The sequence below is a fragment of the Tetrao urogallus genome, assembly GCF_951394365.1.
Source record: "Tetrao urogallus genome assembly, chromosome: 3".
NCBI classification, from domain to species: Eukaryota; Metazoa; Chordata; class Aves; order Galliformes; family Phasianidae; genus Tetrao; species Tetrao urogallus.
The window spans coordinates 64,193,143-64,207,827 of NC_136815.1; the positions used below are offsets into that span (position 1 = coordinate 64,193,143).

General features: G+C 38.9%; 1 protein-coding gene across 1 annotated transcript in view; it reads left to right on the plus strand.

The window, feature by feature from the left end:
* Nucleotides 1-7,995, plus strand: part of RMP24 (ribonuclease MRP subunit p24) — a gene marked incomplete at its 5' end in the record, with an annotated part of 100,635 nt that extends 92,640 nt beyond the window's left edge. Inside the window, 5 exons of the mRNA XM_079533894.1 lie at nucleotides 2,616-2,817; nucleotides 2,900-2,922; nucleotides 4,256-4,455; nucleotides 7,197-7,405; nucleotides 7,812-7,995. Of these exons, the coding sequence (XP_079390020.1) occupies nucleotides 2,616-2,817; nucleotides 2,900-2,922; nucleotides 4,256-4,455; nucleotides 7,197-7,405; nucleotides 7,812-7,965 (788 nt within the window). The 3' untranslated portion in view covers nucleotides 7,966-7,995. The remainder of the gene's footprint in view (nucleotides 1-2,615; nucleotides 2,818-2,899; nucleotides 2,923-4,255; nucleotides 4,456-7,196; nucleotides 7,406-7,811) is intronic.
* Between the last annotated feature and the right edge of the window lie 6,690 nt (nucleotides 7,996-14,685).

Consider the following 14,685-nt stretch of genomic DNA (forward strand, 5'->3'; position numbering starts at 1 on the left):
AGCAAAAATAGTCTCATATTATCCTTTATGTATTTCCCTGCAAGCTAGAATCTAGGAAGTATAGTCCACAAACACTGTAAAATGATAACCGTGTTTCAAACAGTGCTAATAAAAAATGTTGCACACAGAACAAGCCACCGGTTTAAGCAAAATAACATACACTCACAAGTGCTTATCCCCGAAGCATCACTGTCTGCTTTTTTTCCAAGATAAAACAAGTCTTATACCAGCGTGCCATAAAAAACAAAATTCTCTCATAATGTCAGTTGCTCCGTTTGCTCATGACTTTACACGGCTGATTGAACACCTACGGTCTCACTCAAAGAGAAGCTGTTAGTTTGCTCACCTCAGTCACCTGCAGGATCTTTGAAATGCCTCCTCTTCTGCTCCTGCCAAAGAGTGCCTTCCTGCATTTCCCATTCCCAGCTCCGCTGACCGTGCAGTCATCAGTAAGTTCTGGCCAAGTTATCCTATGTAACTCTGAGGAGAAAAAGGAGAGACTCGGAGATGCTGCCGTAGCAATTCCTTCCTCCCTTAAAAATGCTTTCCCGACGCTCTGTCACAGTCAGGTCTCCAGTAGTAAACTGAACAACCTATCCTCCCGGCTCTTCTTTTTTCTTTTTTTTTTTTTTTTTTTTTTTTTTTTTTTTTTTTTTTTTTTTTTTTTTGGTAAACACATAATCACTGTTTCAAATCCTTTAGGTACCACGAACCGTATTTCTCTATTGCCCTCTACTGACTACCAGCTACCACCACCTTCCGGGACGAGCAGCGAGCAACATATAGACGGCATGCTTTTCTCACTGCCTCCCTCCGATCAATAATGATGCACGATGTCCCAAAGTCAACACAAATCATTCTGTTTTTTCCTCTGTTACAGAACACCGAGCAAGATTTACAGCTTGACTGTCAGCCGTGCTAACTACAGAACACCAAACAGCAGCAGGAAGCAGTTAGCAGCATAGGTCTGCTAATGCGCTCTTGGTGATCGCAAGCCAGGATAAGGTAGAGACGAATTGAGCCTGTTTTGAGACGTGGGTGAATTCTCCCCTCTGATTCCACTAATACTCCAGCAGGAAGCTGAGGAATTTAAGGATGTGGCCCTGGCAGCATTGAGTGCACAGAAATACTGACTTCTGGAGGGAATTGTGCAGGATCAGACCCAGAGAGAGCCCCTGAGCTGTCCATTGCTATTGCACCCTGGTTCCAGCATTATTGGTGTAGCACATTCAGCATCACACGTAACATGAGGAACACAGTTTCCATCTCACGAGGCATGCACTAGGACAAGCAACACGGAATGGGGATGGCACTGGGAGATGCTGTTTGCACTGCTTTTACGACAAAGATCATCTATAACACAGAGTGAACTAGAGGGAGAAAAGGAATGGCTGAGCCCAATTGGAGGAGCAGAAGAATAAAATTTATTTGTGTTTCAGAGAGACTGGAAGAGACAGAGCGGAAGCAAAAAGAAAGGATAAGAAGAGGGCAAGAGCAGGTACAGGAAAAGATATACAAGTGAACCCTTTGTGTTGTATCAGTCTGTGCTTAAGTATTGTGGCACATTGCTTGTTAGCCAAGGCAGAGCAGCACCTGAACCAAGTGATGCTATTATTTTTTATTATCTGAGTTCCAAAAAGACTTTTTTTTTTTTCTTCCAATTTCCCCCCATTTCTATTAATTTGGTGTATTTTATTTGCCCACAATCTATTAGCTGATGAAGGTTGGGTTTTACACAGGTGTTATGAGACATTCCCACTCTGTGGCTCAGGAAAGTCAGGACACCGAAACTGTCATCAACTCTGTGACAAAAAACACGTAAGCATAGAACGGCTTGGATTGGAAAGGACCTCAAGGATCATCAGTTTTCAACTCCCTTGAGCCACCAACCTCCAGATCTGGTACTAGACCAGGCTGCCCAGGTCTCCATCCAAACTCATCTTGAACACCTCCAGGGATGGAGCATCCACAGCCTCTCTGGGCAGCCTGTTCCAGCACGTCACCACCCTCTCTGTAAAGAACTTCCCCCTGACATCCAGTCTAAACCTTCCCTCCCTGAGTTTAAAACCATTCCCCCTTGTTCTATCACTATCTATCCAAGAAACAAGTCAATTATTCTCCTCCTGTTTATAATCTCCTTTTAAATTCTGGAAGGCTGCAATGAGGTTTTCTCACAGCCTTCTCTTCTCCAGGCTGAACAAGTAGTGGAAGTATTGTCAAAAAGTCCATCCCAAATTTTATATTAAATCAAAAATAAAGGCAGCAGGGACTCTAATTGTCATCATTATGAACATGTCATTACCAACTCGAGTTATTGACTGTACTGTAAAGCTGTCCTCTTACAGAAAGCACAGATAATTCTTTTTTTCTCCCCTCTTCTAAAGCTCTCAGCTACTCAGTGTTGGAAAATAAGAAATAATTATATTTATTCACATTCCTCGATAGTATCCTGAAGCCTGCTCAGATGAATGCCTAAGTGAGCATCATTACCAACAGATCAAAGTAAAAGCATGTCTGGCAAACGAACGGGGCCGAGGGAATTAATAAAGCACAATCAAACACGGAAAAGCCAAAGCGTTTTAATGCTTTTTAATGCGTTTTAAACCCGGGCCTAGGCCGTGCAGCCCGCCGCTTCGAGCCCGGAACCACGGAGCTGCAGCCGCGGTATCCGCCAGGCTCACCGGAGCGCTGCACAGCGCGCCGCCGGAGCTGCCGGGCATCGGCTTCCGGCGGGGCGGGCGGCGTGATGCCGCGCTTTTTGGAGGCGGCCGCGAGGCAGCTGGCGGGCACCTGCCCGGGCCAGGCGCGGTTCCTGCTGTGAGCGGCCGGAGCGGGCTGGGGTTCGCGACGGGAAGGGGGGCGGGTGGAGCCGGCCTGACTGTGTGTGTTTTCCCCACAGGTGGACGCTGAGCAGCTGCCGAGGCGAGTGAGGGACACGGGCCAGACGGCGGTGTGCGGACAGCGCAAGCGTAGCTTTGCGGATGGGGACTGACTTCCCCCTTTTCTCCGTATTCCCATCGCTTCTGCTCTGTCCTCACAGCACATTCAGGGCGTGCGTTAGGAATGATGCGCTTGCTATGCAGAGAATTCCAGGTGTTTTGTTGCTTGAGTGCAGCTCTGGCAGCAGGAAATGCTGAGGCAGGTGCAGCAACACACTCCTCAGATTTAACAGTCTGTATTATTATTATTACTATTACTGAGTTTTCAACCCAATCTGAGGTACTATCACCTTCTTGCACTTGGGGCTGTAGGAAAAAAGGGGACAGATTCTTTAGCACGGTCTGTTGGCATAGGAAAAGGGGAAAGGGTTTGAAACTAAAAGAAGGAAGGTTTAGACTGAACGTAATGCAATTTTATTTATTTACAATAAAGATAGCAAAGCAGTGGCACAGGTTGCCCAGAGAAGTGGCTGATGCCCATCCCTGGAGACATTCAAGGTCAGGATGGATGGGGCTCTGAGCATCTTGATCTGCTGGAGATGTCCCTGTTCTTTGCAGGGGAGTTGGAGCAGATGGCCTTTAAAGTTATCTTCCAAGTCACATGATTCTGTGAAAGAGGCAGAATGCTTCACAAGGCTTGGTGTCACTGATCAGGCAAAAAAAGTGCCCTCAGGAGCTCCATGTGGAAATGTTAGTTTCTGTCACTGAAGATTTTTAGAAGAGGATTGCATTTTTGCAGTATAATGTACTATTATTTCTTGTGTGAACTTCTGGAGTGCACAGACTTAACATGAATTCATACAAACACAGAATGGTTTGGATTGGAAGGGACCTTTAAGATCATCCAGTTCCAGCCCCGTGCTATAGGCAGGGACACCTCCGTGTAAACCAGGTTGCTCAGAACCCATCCAGCCTGGCCTTCAGTGCTTCCAGTGAGGGGGCACCCACAGCCTCACTGGGCAACCTGTTTCAGTGTCTCACCACCCTCACAGTAAAGAATTTCTTCCTGATATCTAGTCTAAATCTAACCTCTGCCAGTTTAAAACCATTTCCTGTTGTCTTGCTACGTGCCCTTATAAAAAGGTCTTCATCAGGCTGAAAAGTCCGAGCTCTCTCACCTGTCCTTGCAGGGGAGGCTGTGGTTTAGAACTTTGTTAAAACTTACTTATGCTCAGCATGTCCTCATGTTCCAGATGAAAAATACAGTAAAAACACAACTACTTAGGTACTGTTAAAATGAAAGTGTACCCTTTTTAGTGTTTGTCTACAGAACATAATTACTTAAGTTTTACTCTTGCAACTTTGTTTATCTGTAGATGAAGAATTTGGAAAAGAGAGGGTATGTCCTTACTGCTTCCAGTTCCTGGTTCCTGACAGCTACCGGGTGCGGCTCAAGCCAAAGATGAAAGTGACCCCACAGATTGAGAAAATTCTTAAACGAGAGGCAAAGAATTACAAACTCAATATGAAACAGATAAAGCTTTTGAAAAAGTACAGGGACTCCAAAAGTGTTCTGGTAAGGGTATTTACTTCAAACTGCCACATAGTAGAGATTTCCTTGAAACCTTTTAGTTGCATAAAAAAAGAAGATATGAAAAATTTTCTCTTAGAGGTGTAACTCACACATATTTCTTTTTCACAAGCATGTAATTTTTCTTTTCCTTTTGGAATAGATTCTGTTCATGTTCACAATCAAAATGAAATCCACCCTTTACAATAGATCAAGGGGACAATGATAAAAGCAGAAATCTTTTCTTCTCTCTCCCATCCTCCTCCCCTTTCATCAGAGAATCTATGCAAACAGCTCCATATTTCTTGTGATCTTTGTGCAGATGTCTTGAGATCTTGCTGACAATTCAATGATTTCTTCCTTGGAAGATCCAGCATTTTAACTATCAGCTACTGTATCATTTGCATAATTTTGCATAAGTGGCAGATTTTTGACTGTTGGTTTTGGTTTTTTTTTTTTCCTACTTATAAACTGGGGCCATGCAACTCCAGTAGATGCAGAGCCTCAATACAGCAGTGCAGATGCTAAGAATCTATTCTAATTCTTAGAAATCTATTCCTAAGAATCCCCCGAAACATATCTGAGAAGAATAACACGCCACTGACTGAAGCAAGGCTGGTTTTGCCAGAGTGATACAGTTTGACATTTATTACCTTTGTTTCAGCTCTGATGAAGGGCGTAAGTGACAGATTGTCAGGTTTTTTTTAGTTTTATCAGTCATGCTCATGTACAAGCTTGGCATCATTTATGTCGTGATCGTGCCTACAAAACATCATTGTTATGTTTTAAACACAAAGAATTTTTTAAGTGTGGCTGGGTATTAAAATGTATAGGAGGTCTTTCAAAACTAAATCACATATGGAATTTAAAGCAGTTAACGTTGCTTGTGGAGCTTCAGTTCTTTTTCCTAAAATTACTGAAGACTGTAAGATGTAATGCTTTGAAGAATGGTAACATACATTTAATGTTGTTTAAATAATTTGTGAATGGATGCCTTAGTAAGCAAGGCAGCACCCTGCTGTGGCACATTTGGCACTTTCTTTGAAGAGAGCCTGCAGGTTTTGGGAGTAAAATTTGCTAAATCAAAAATTAAATCAAAAATTATTAAAGAGTCATTAACACAAACTGAGGAAATACCATAGATGTCACCAGATCTCATGGCTAAAAGGGCACTTCAGATAGGCACCCTTAGTGTCACTCTGCCCAAATTTTACATCATAGTTGACCAGCAAAAAGAGAAGAAAAAGGTTATTCTGAGGAGCTGGAAGCTTTATTTCTTTGCTATGGGATCACAAATGTTTAGTGTGCATTCAGATCTTTAAACAGTTGATAAACAGCATCCTAGTTACTGTGGGCTCTTAAATTTATTCCATAGCTGGAGAGATTCTTAGGATGCGTTGTGCATTCATATGACTAGTTTAAGATTCAGTTTTAAATAGGGACAGTTTAAACACTGGATAATATTCTAATCTTGGAAGTTAATTACAATTTGCTGCACTTGTGCTCTGCTAGGTTCTGTTTGCATTTGTGCTGTGGATTATGATTTAAGTCTTTCTGGTATTAAGTATTTAAAATACTGACAGAAACTGACAGTTTTCAAAATTAGCAATGTAGATCCCTGTAATCTTTTACCTGAGCCTTGTGAAAATGAGAATTCAAGTATGACTGAGAATTAATCCAAGCAACAGCATCACAGGTTGTGCCCATGATACCTTTCTGGAGTTAACTGTATGTGCACTTTAGAAAGTGCAAAGCAGCTGTGCTCTGCTGTGGTATCCCACTGATTCCTGCATGTTAGGCACTCACCTGCAGTTATATTCCATAGAGTACTAAATGAACATGAGATGCTGTGTTGTTTTTTTCTCCTCTGAATTTCAGGAGAGCTAAAAATACATCAGACCTGAGCTGTATTAGTTGATTAACTCTCTTTTTTTAGTTTGTTAGTCTGACAGTACAGACATACTCAAAACACTTACCTGAAAACACTTCACTTGGGCATTTTTCCATTAAATTCTTCATAAGCATTTAGAAACGTCCAGTGTTTTTCAGTCAGTGTAACTATGTGCCTCAAAAACTTGCCTGAATGTATTACTCTCATGTTCTTTAATAAGAGGGGTTGCCATGGTAGTAAGCAGTATTAGGAATGTCTGGCAGTCTCTGAGACTCTCTGATGTTATCTGTTCTGCTGCACCTCTGCCACACGCTGTGCTGCTGGAGGGTCCTTATAGTAAACACACGCAAGATGGATAAAACTTCCTATTTATTGCAATAAGTATTTTTGCCGTATTAGGAAGCCTCCTCTTGCTGTTATTATTGTTGTAGATGTCTATTTTTGAGAGTTCAGTAAGTTAAATATTTTATCTCTAGACTTTGGAGATTGTGTAATAGAACTTCAATAGATGTAGCACATGCCAATAAATTTTGATCAATTTATACGTCATTTTTCAGCAAAATGTGAATACCACTAATATATATTTAAGACAGCACCTGAACTGGATGTATGGTGTTTTGTGTTGTGTTGTTTTTTTTTGTTCTGGGATTGGAGTCATCTCTAGATAAATCAATGGGATGTGTTTGGCTTAGGAAGTCTGAATGAAAGCATTAAGTATAAATAGTGTCTTTTAAATATCTCTGTATTTCACTTTAGCAAGTATGTTCTGATAATTGGAGAACAGTTTGAATAATTCTTACAATGGCTTTGAAAACTAAAAGGGAAAAGACTGGTTGATACTTTATTTTCTCCATAGCTTGTTACTTGTAACTCATGCAACAAAACAACAAGACATTATGGTAAAAGCAGGGATTTTCTGGCTACCAAGACCTGCAACTCAGGCACGCCAACTACTGAATCTAGCCTGAAGACACCAGATGTAAAAATCCAATCTGCAAACAAAATGACACCTGCAAGCTACAGTAGGTTGGGATCCAAAGGGAACACTCCTTCATCACTCCACAGGTATCTATTTCTTCTATTTTAACTGGTTCCTGACTGAATAGAATGTTATACATCTTGTTGGGAAAGAAGTCATGTACTGATTCTATGTCTGTCACTTAAACTTTTAATTGATTACTAGATGTCCGTTAAGGAGATCCATTTTGACTTCACAGTTCTTAAGGATTCTGATGAAAAGTGACCACAAGAATGCACAACTGTGTTTTTGTCATCAATGTAGAAGGTCCAGCTTGAAATTTGCATAACAAAATTATACTTCCAACTGCTCGCCTTCATATGAAAATACACTATTTACATTCAAAAAATTAATATTACATTTATCCAGCTACTCAATATTAATTATTTATAGGTAGTCAATATTAATTACAGTTTCTCACCTTGTAAGATATTTGTGTCTTAATTTTTTCAGAACTTGTGTATCCGGACAGGTGACAACCAGTTCCATTTCCAGGACTCCCCGAAACTCCAAATTTCACTTTACTAAGCTAAAACGGATGCTTAACCTAGAAGAAAAAGAGAAAAGCCAGAAGGTGGATTTGAAAACCTTCCTGACTTCACTTTAATTTCAGAGTAATAATAATTACAGCAGTGTTCTGATTTTAATAAATGACTGGTGATTTTCTCATGAACGTTGTCTGTAATTTGGACTTCCTGGTGGGGAACACAGAGCTTGCTGAGGCTGCACTGTGCTGCAGGTTATTCTCCTTACCTACTCACAGCTTCACGCTAAACTGTTACTGCTATGAGAGTAGCATGGTCATGAAAAATGCAGAATGTTTCCTTTCTGACTGGTTTAATGCTACCAAAATGGGTTGTTTTTGTCTCTTCTAAAAACAGCTAAGGAGAGACTGTCTTATGTCTTTCAGTTTTGCCAGGCAGTAGGCTTCACAGTTAACTGCTTCCTGAACTTTTGTCTGAAAAAGTAGGTTTGCCTTGCACAGCAGTCGCGCCTGTACTAAAACATTACGATGTGAGTAGAAGATTGTCAAGGTTAAAGCAGCCTCTGCTGTCTAATTCTACGTGTTCGGTTCTGCACAGAGGGGAGAAAGGACAATAAAAAGTCACTATTCAGGAGTGATTTTACAGCCTTATGCTTGTGCTTATGGTTTCCTCTCTGAAAAAAAGACTCAATTAGTTAAAAACACTTCGGTTCTTGGTTTTAAAGTTCTGTGGATTTTTTTTCATAATTATTATTCTCTTTAAGTATTTAGGATTCAGGGAACACTATTTGAGAAACAGGACAAGCAAGTATATTGGCAGACTTAAAAGCAATTCCTGGCAGGGGAGAACAGCACGTTGCAAATTCTACTGACAGTCTCAAAGATCAGTATGCGACCTTTCTGGATTTCCTATGCTCTTACACAGTAGTTCTGAAAGGTTCACTTCAGTCAGTTTCTTACTTAATTGTAGGATCAAAGTAACTCAATTTTTAGATCAAAACACGGACAAGTTAGCACTTTTTGCATGAAGAGCTTCGCATTAATCCATCCATTGTTACTATGTTTGTAATCCAATCCCATGTAAAAATACTTCCATCTTGTTGATGGAGAATTTGTATTTCCAAAAAAAAAAAAAAAAAAAAAAAAAAGTGTTCATAAAATAGATCTTGTAAATAAACTTTTATTTATTTATTTATTTATTCCTAATTGTGCACATGACTTAAACTACTGTTCTGCTTCCTGTAAGGCTTATGCAAAAATGTGTGGGCATCCATCTATCTACTACAAGATGCTGTTTCGGGTCAAATCAGGAGTGCATCTTTGAAGAGTATCTGCTAACTGTCCCTTCTAACTGTGCTTTTTATACAGCATTGCATGGTCTTAAGAGTACAAAAACCACTATTTTTTTTCTAGCCAGTACAATAGATTTTGGATAAAAGCAAGGAAGACCCACTCTGATGTCACGACTAATATGGTCCTACTAGTAATGGTGATCTGTCCACAGCACCATTTGGATTAATCTTTCTATGCCAAAAAGGCGTAAGGTGGATGTCAGGCACCAAGCTTTGGGTAGTACTCACAGCAGGTGTAGAACTGTATGTTCTATTCTGCTTATGAAGAAGCAAAATTGCTTCTGACAGGTTCTTAGGGATACCAGGCAAAGTATTTGTGGGTAGGCCAGCAGCCACATACACAAAGAAGAACAGAACTCACCCAACACTCAAGTGGCTGTCTGGCCATGCAGCGCCTCTGCTCAGGAAGCAACCCAGATTCAAGAGAAGCTCTACCCTACATGGCTGACCCTTATGTAAGCCTAGGGTGGCTCCACCCCTTCTGCTTACAGGGGGAACAGGTGCAAACAATTTGGCTGTGCCCCCCTGGGCCAGCCACACTCCTTCACCAGGTGCTCAGTCACCAGTTCAAGGCACAACTGTTAGTTCCTCTACGTGTTCTGAGTCATATCTGTGTGACAATCAGAGTAGTCAAAAAAGTTCAAATGCATTCTTACAAGGAGTCAGTATTACAAGATAACAAACTTACTTTTTCTTACTTAATTTTTTTTCCATGGTAAAGTACATGCCATTCTTTATTTTGCAAATACACTTCAAAATACTGGGCAGAAACTGTTTTGATGTTCTCTACCATCTGAATTGCTTTTTATGTTATTTCAAGTGTCTAATGCATTTTTTTTTTTCTGTTCCTGGACTACTACAGAATCCACATATTGGAAAACACACCTACATATGCGGTGTACGTAAGTATACGATTACCCATATAACACATCCATTGTGTGTATATACATATGTACAGACATCCATCTGGTGCACACATCAGAGTGTATTACATTACTTGAAACACTGAAGGTTAATTGTTGGCTGCAACAGACTATTACTGAGCTTCCCTGTTAAATGCCTGCCATGCAGTGTTACTCTTTTACCTATGCACAGCTGGAAGAACATCTCTGCAGTGAGGAAACGACACTGATTTCAATGAGACCAGCACTTTGCCAAGACTTTGTAAAGCAAAACCAAGAAGATTCAGAATTTGGCATACACCTTTGGGTACTTTGTTATCTTTGATACTAGAAGCATGATAATACCACATACTGAAAATGTTACAAAACGTGGCTTGATATAAACACCTCAACTGAAGCTTATTTATTTTGGAACATCATTTTGAGTCATTTTCCCATTTTTATATATTGGGAGTCCCAAACTGTCATAGCACAAATAGTACCTCACACCCAGTCCCCACTTCAAAGAGACAAAGTTTGACCAAGCTAGATGGTCTATCAGCAGTATTTCTTTTAAAAATAATCGCAGGTTTAGAAATCAGATCCCAGACTTCTTAATATATTGCTTCTTCTCATTGAAAATTTTTAGCTTACTGTACAAAATAAAAATACAGAGAGTGATGAACTTCAAAGTTAATATTAATTATTTCCTCAGCATGACCATGTGGTTTTGGTTTCCTCTTAAGTATAGGCAGCAGAATTGCCACTACATAAAATGAGTTTGAATAGGCAAGAAAATAAGCAGTGATTTCAAAGATATTTTACAACAATGTTTTATTTTATTAAATATGAAAGAGCATAGATACAGGTGTTATTTTGAGGACATAAATTACACAAGGATTACACAATCTGTCAGAAGAACACAATAATGAAACATCTTTACATTTTGAACTTTTCTGCTTAGCTTTTAACAAACGTGTCTATTTCTGTTGCAAATAAGTAACAAGAGTGCTATTGAACTTCTGCAAATTCCCACAAAATCATGCTTAGTAGGATACTTTAAATGCTGTAAAGATGAAATCAGAATTAGATTTCTAAATAACATGATGGAAGAGATTTACTTAAGATAAATGACACACTGAAATACGAGTTGAGACAAAACTGGTCATTTATGAAAAAATATATATATTCCATTTTATTTAGACATTACATTTGAATCTGCTTTCTTTATCTGCAGGAATAGTCGCTGTTGTTATATGCATGAGCAATGAGCAGAACTGGCCCTAAATATTTGTAAACGTAGCAGCCAAATTTTAGATGTGCTGGTTTCCTATTTCACCAATCCTTCCAAAGAAGAAAAAACATGAATCTATTTGCTCACATTTCAGCAGGTTGAAATAGCGCTCCTCTGCAGAGGGGCAATCAAGTCTACACGTGATCTCCATATTCATCTGTGCAGGGGACTACTGCATCCTAGACATGTAATTGGGGCAATCACTAAATGACCAGACTGAGCAGCCACTGGCAAGGGAGAGAATATTAGTTTGTTAAAATCCTAAAACATTATCTTTTAAAACTTCAGGAAAACAGGAATGTATATTTAATATAATGAAAGATCTCTGTTTGACATTCAGAAGACTACTCACATAAAATACATAATAAGCATGAAATCTGGCTTGTGTTCATAGGGATTAGCCGAGGTGCTTCAATGTATTACCACAAACATTAACTGAGTGAGACGGACAAGCTAATGTTACCACAGTATATAATTTTCAAAAGGAGCAATGAAACACAGTTTCTAAGAACCATAACTGTTGTAATTAAGGGTTTCACATTTACTTCTAAAACCAGAGAAGTGGGGTAATGTTCTTGGTAGCCAAAACATTTTGCAAAAATACAGCATGAACCTGCAAAGACTAGAATACACAAGCAGTCCCAGTGACCTCCAAGGTGAGCATTCTCATACGGCAAAGAGCTGCAGGATTGCCTTTGCTTTTTTTTTTCAAAGAATGCTCAATAAAAGTGCAATATAGTGAAGCAAATAATCTGATTATTAGGATTTATTATTAAATGAAACATGTTCAGACATTTCATATTTGTGCCTTTTGTAGGGCGGGCATTCTGGTGCGGGTAGAGTCATACCACATTAGAAGAGATGGGCAGGGTGCACCCACATGTTTCACAGTGTGGTAACACTCCCAGAGTAGTTCCATTATGTAATCCCATCAACAGGTAAAAAACATTGTGCTGCTCAGTTTCACACTGTGATTTCCATTTTTGATAAGCACTGACATTTGTTTTGCTTCTCATTCCTACTCAGGCATTTTCTTCCCCTTTTAGCTTCTAGGCACTCACTTTCCCCACCCAGCCTCTTTTCTTCCTGAGATGTCAGAAGTATACACAACAAGCTTTGGAACCTGAGAATTTGGAGGTATCTTGAGACTACAGGGCTGCATTTGTATCATACCATGTTATCTCCTAATATACTATTGCAGTTACAATATAAATCTTCTAACTAGTTGATACACAATGCCTTTCCCGTAGAAGTAATAATAAAAAAAACCACCAACATACCATTCAGCCACTAACATGAGACACCTGCTGTAAGAGTGACGTTTACCTTTGGTAAATCCTCTTTTCCAAACAAATTTTGAGGGATAATTTCCAAAAGTACTACTATGAAATACTCCTTGAAGTAAACAATTAACACAGTAAAATAAAGAAAAAATATGTACATAAAATAACACTCTCTCAAAATTAAAACATATATACAATGAAAAAAAGGTTGAGATTTTTCCTAATTCTTTTATCAGTTCTGCATTATCTTCAGATAAGCAACATTATTACAAAGATAACACTACAAACAGGAAAACAAAGCTAGTGAAGTAAGTGTTGTAGCTTTTTAAATTCTCTTGAGAAGTCAAGGAAATTCAGCATTCTACTTCATTATTAAATTTTAATTAAGGTAGTAAGAGTCCTGGTGTGATGAGCAGTGTTTCATACAGAGGAGTGGGAAAGGCAGCTAAGGATCCCTCCATGGAGCATCAAATAGAAAAAGTTCTGCCTCCAAGAACCTAAGATTTACAAGTTAAGGAAAAGCCTCAAAGGCAGAGCAGCAACTTTCAGGCCTTTCCAAGACTTCAAGAAATAATTTAGTAAATAAGTCTGGTTTTTTTTAAGTTTAATTTGAAGCCCCAACTACGACTATCATAAGAGTTCCCTAACAATTAAGACAGCTGAATCTTACTTGAAAGTCATAATTGCCTTTGTATTCCTGTGAAGCTTTGGAAGTCAGCTTTGGAATGGAAAATAATCAACATACTCTTAAAAAGATATGGAATATGATTGTGATTATAAGCAGAAACTGGTGTGAAATTCATTTTCAACAACAACAATACAGAAAATTTCCCAAATGTTGACTTTTCACCAATTTATGTTTTACTCATAGCTATTCCAGACAGTACCAGTTTCCCATTCAAAGTAGTTCATTAGAATAGATTAAGTTTAGTATATTCCCTGTGGTTTTGAGTATCCATGACTTAGATCCTTCAATGGGCTCTAGCAAGCCATGGCACCGCACTTGTCATCACCTCTGGCTACAAATGATTTCCACAGATGGGATTCAACAGTGAACTCACTATTTATCCTTCCTGTTCTATGATTTGTTTTATAGTTCTTAGTGGGTTGTATTATTTTAATACTTGTAATAAATTCAATGCTGTTCTTTAGCAAAGCTGAACTTGAACCACAGCTGTAATGCACATACACAGACTTCTAAAATTTACAAGCTCGGTTTTAACAAACTGCAACAAAAATATTAAAGCTGCATAAATATTATCTGCATGTTCATTTTCTCACCATAAATGTAAGCTGAAAAGATGGCAATAAGTGTTACTTAATTTCACATATTAGATCTAAACTAAAGAAACACTTTTCTGGATTAATGATAGTTAAGTTACAAATTTTGGACAATTGGTGAGCCCACATGAGCTACTTTCAGCATTCCTTCCTGTCAGCAGTTAGAATTTGTGATGACATTAATATTCTTACATTGCGTGCTGTGGAATGCTTGGTCAAGAGCTTGTTGGTTTGTGTTTGGTTTTTTTTTTTTCTCCCTTTTTTTCTTATTTAACTGAAGTCTAATTCATATCTTCCATGAGAAAAGTTAATTGGACTGGGGTATTTATGTGCAGGTGTAAATATTTTAAAAAGAAATGTTATTCTACACATAGAACATTCTAGGGATTGGCCCAGCATCAAAAACTTAATTCCATGACTATTCTGAATCGTTGCTGTTTTTGAAAAGGAAAAAGAGATTACTTCTTAAAGATTGCTTTCATGTAGAAGAGAGTGGTAAGCCTGTGAACTCTGAACTCAACTGATGCAAACGAGGAAATCTATGAACAAAATGTTATTAATGAATATTCAGATGATCCATCAAACTCAAAACACTTGCAGACTAGGTTTTTAAGGTCATCTAAATGCCAAAGGATATGGGTAGGCATTTTTTGAATCATTCCTCAACTAAGTGTCTAACTCCAGATGACTGAAAAACGTAAATTTCCTGTCAATCCTCTACATGCCTGTCTATATCTTTGGATTCTTAAGTG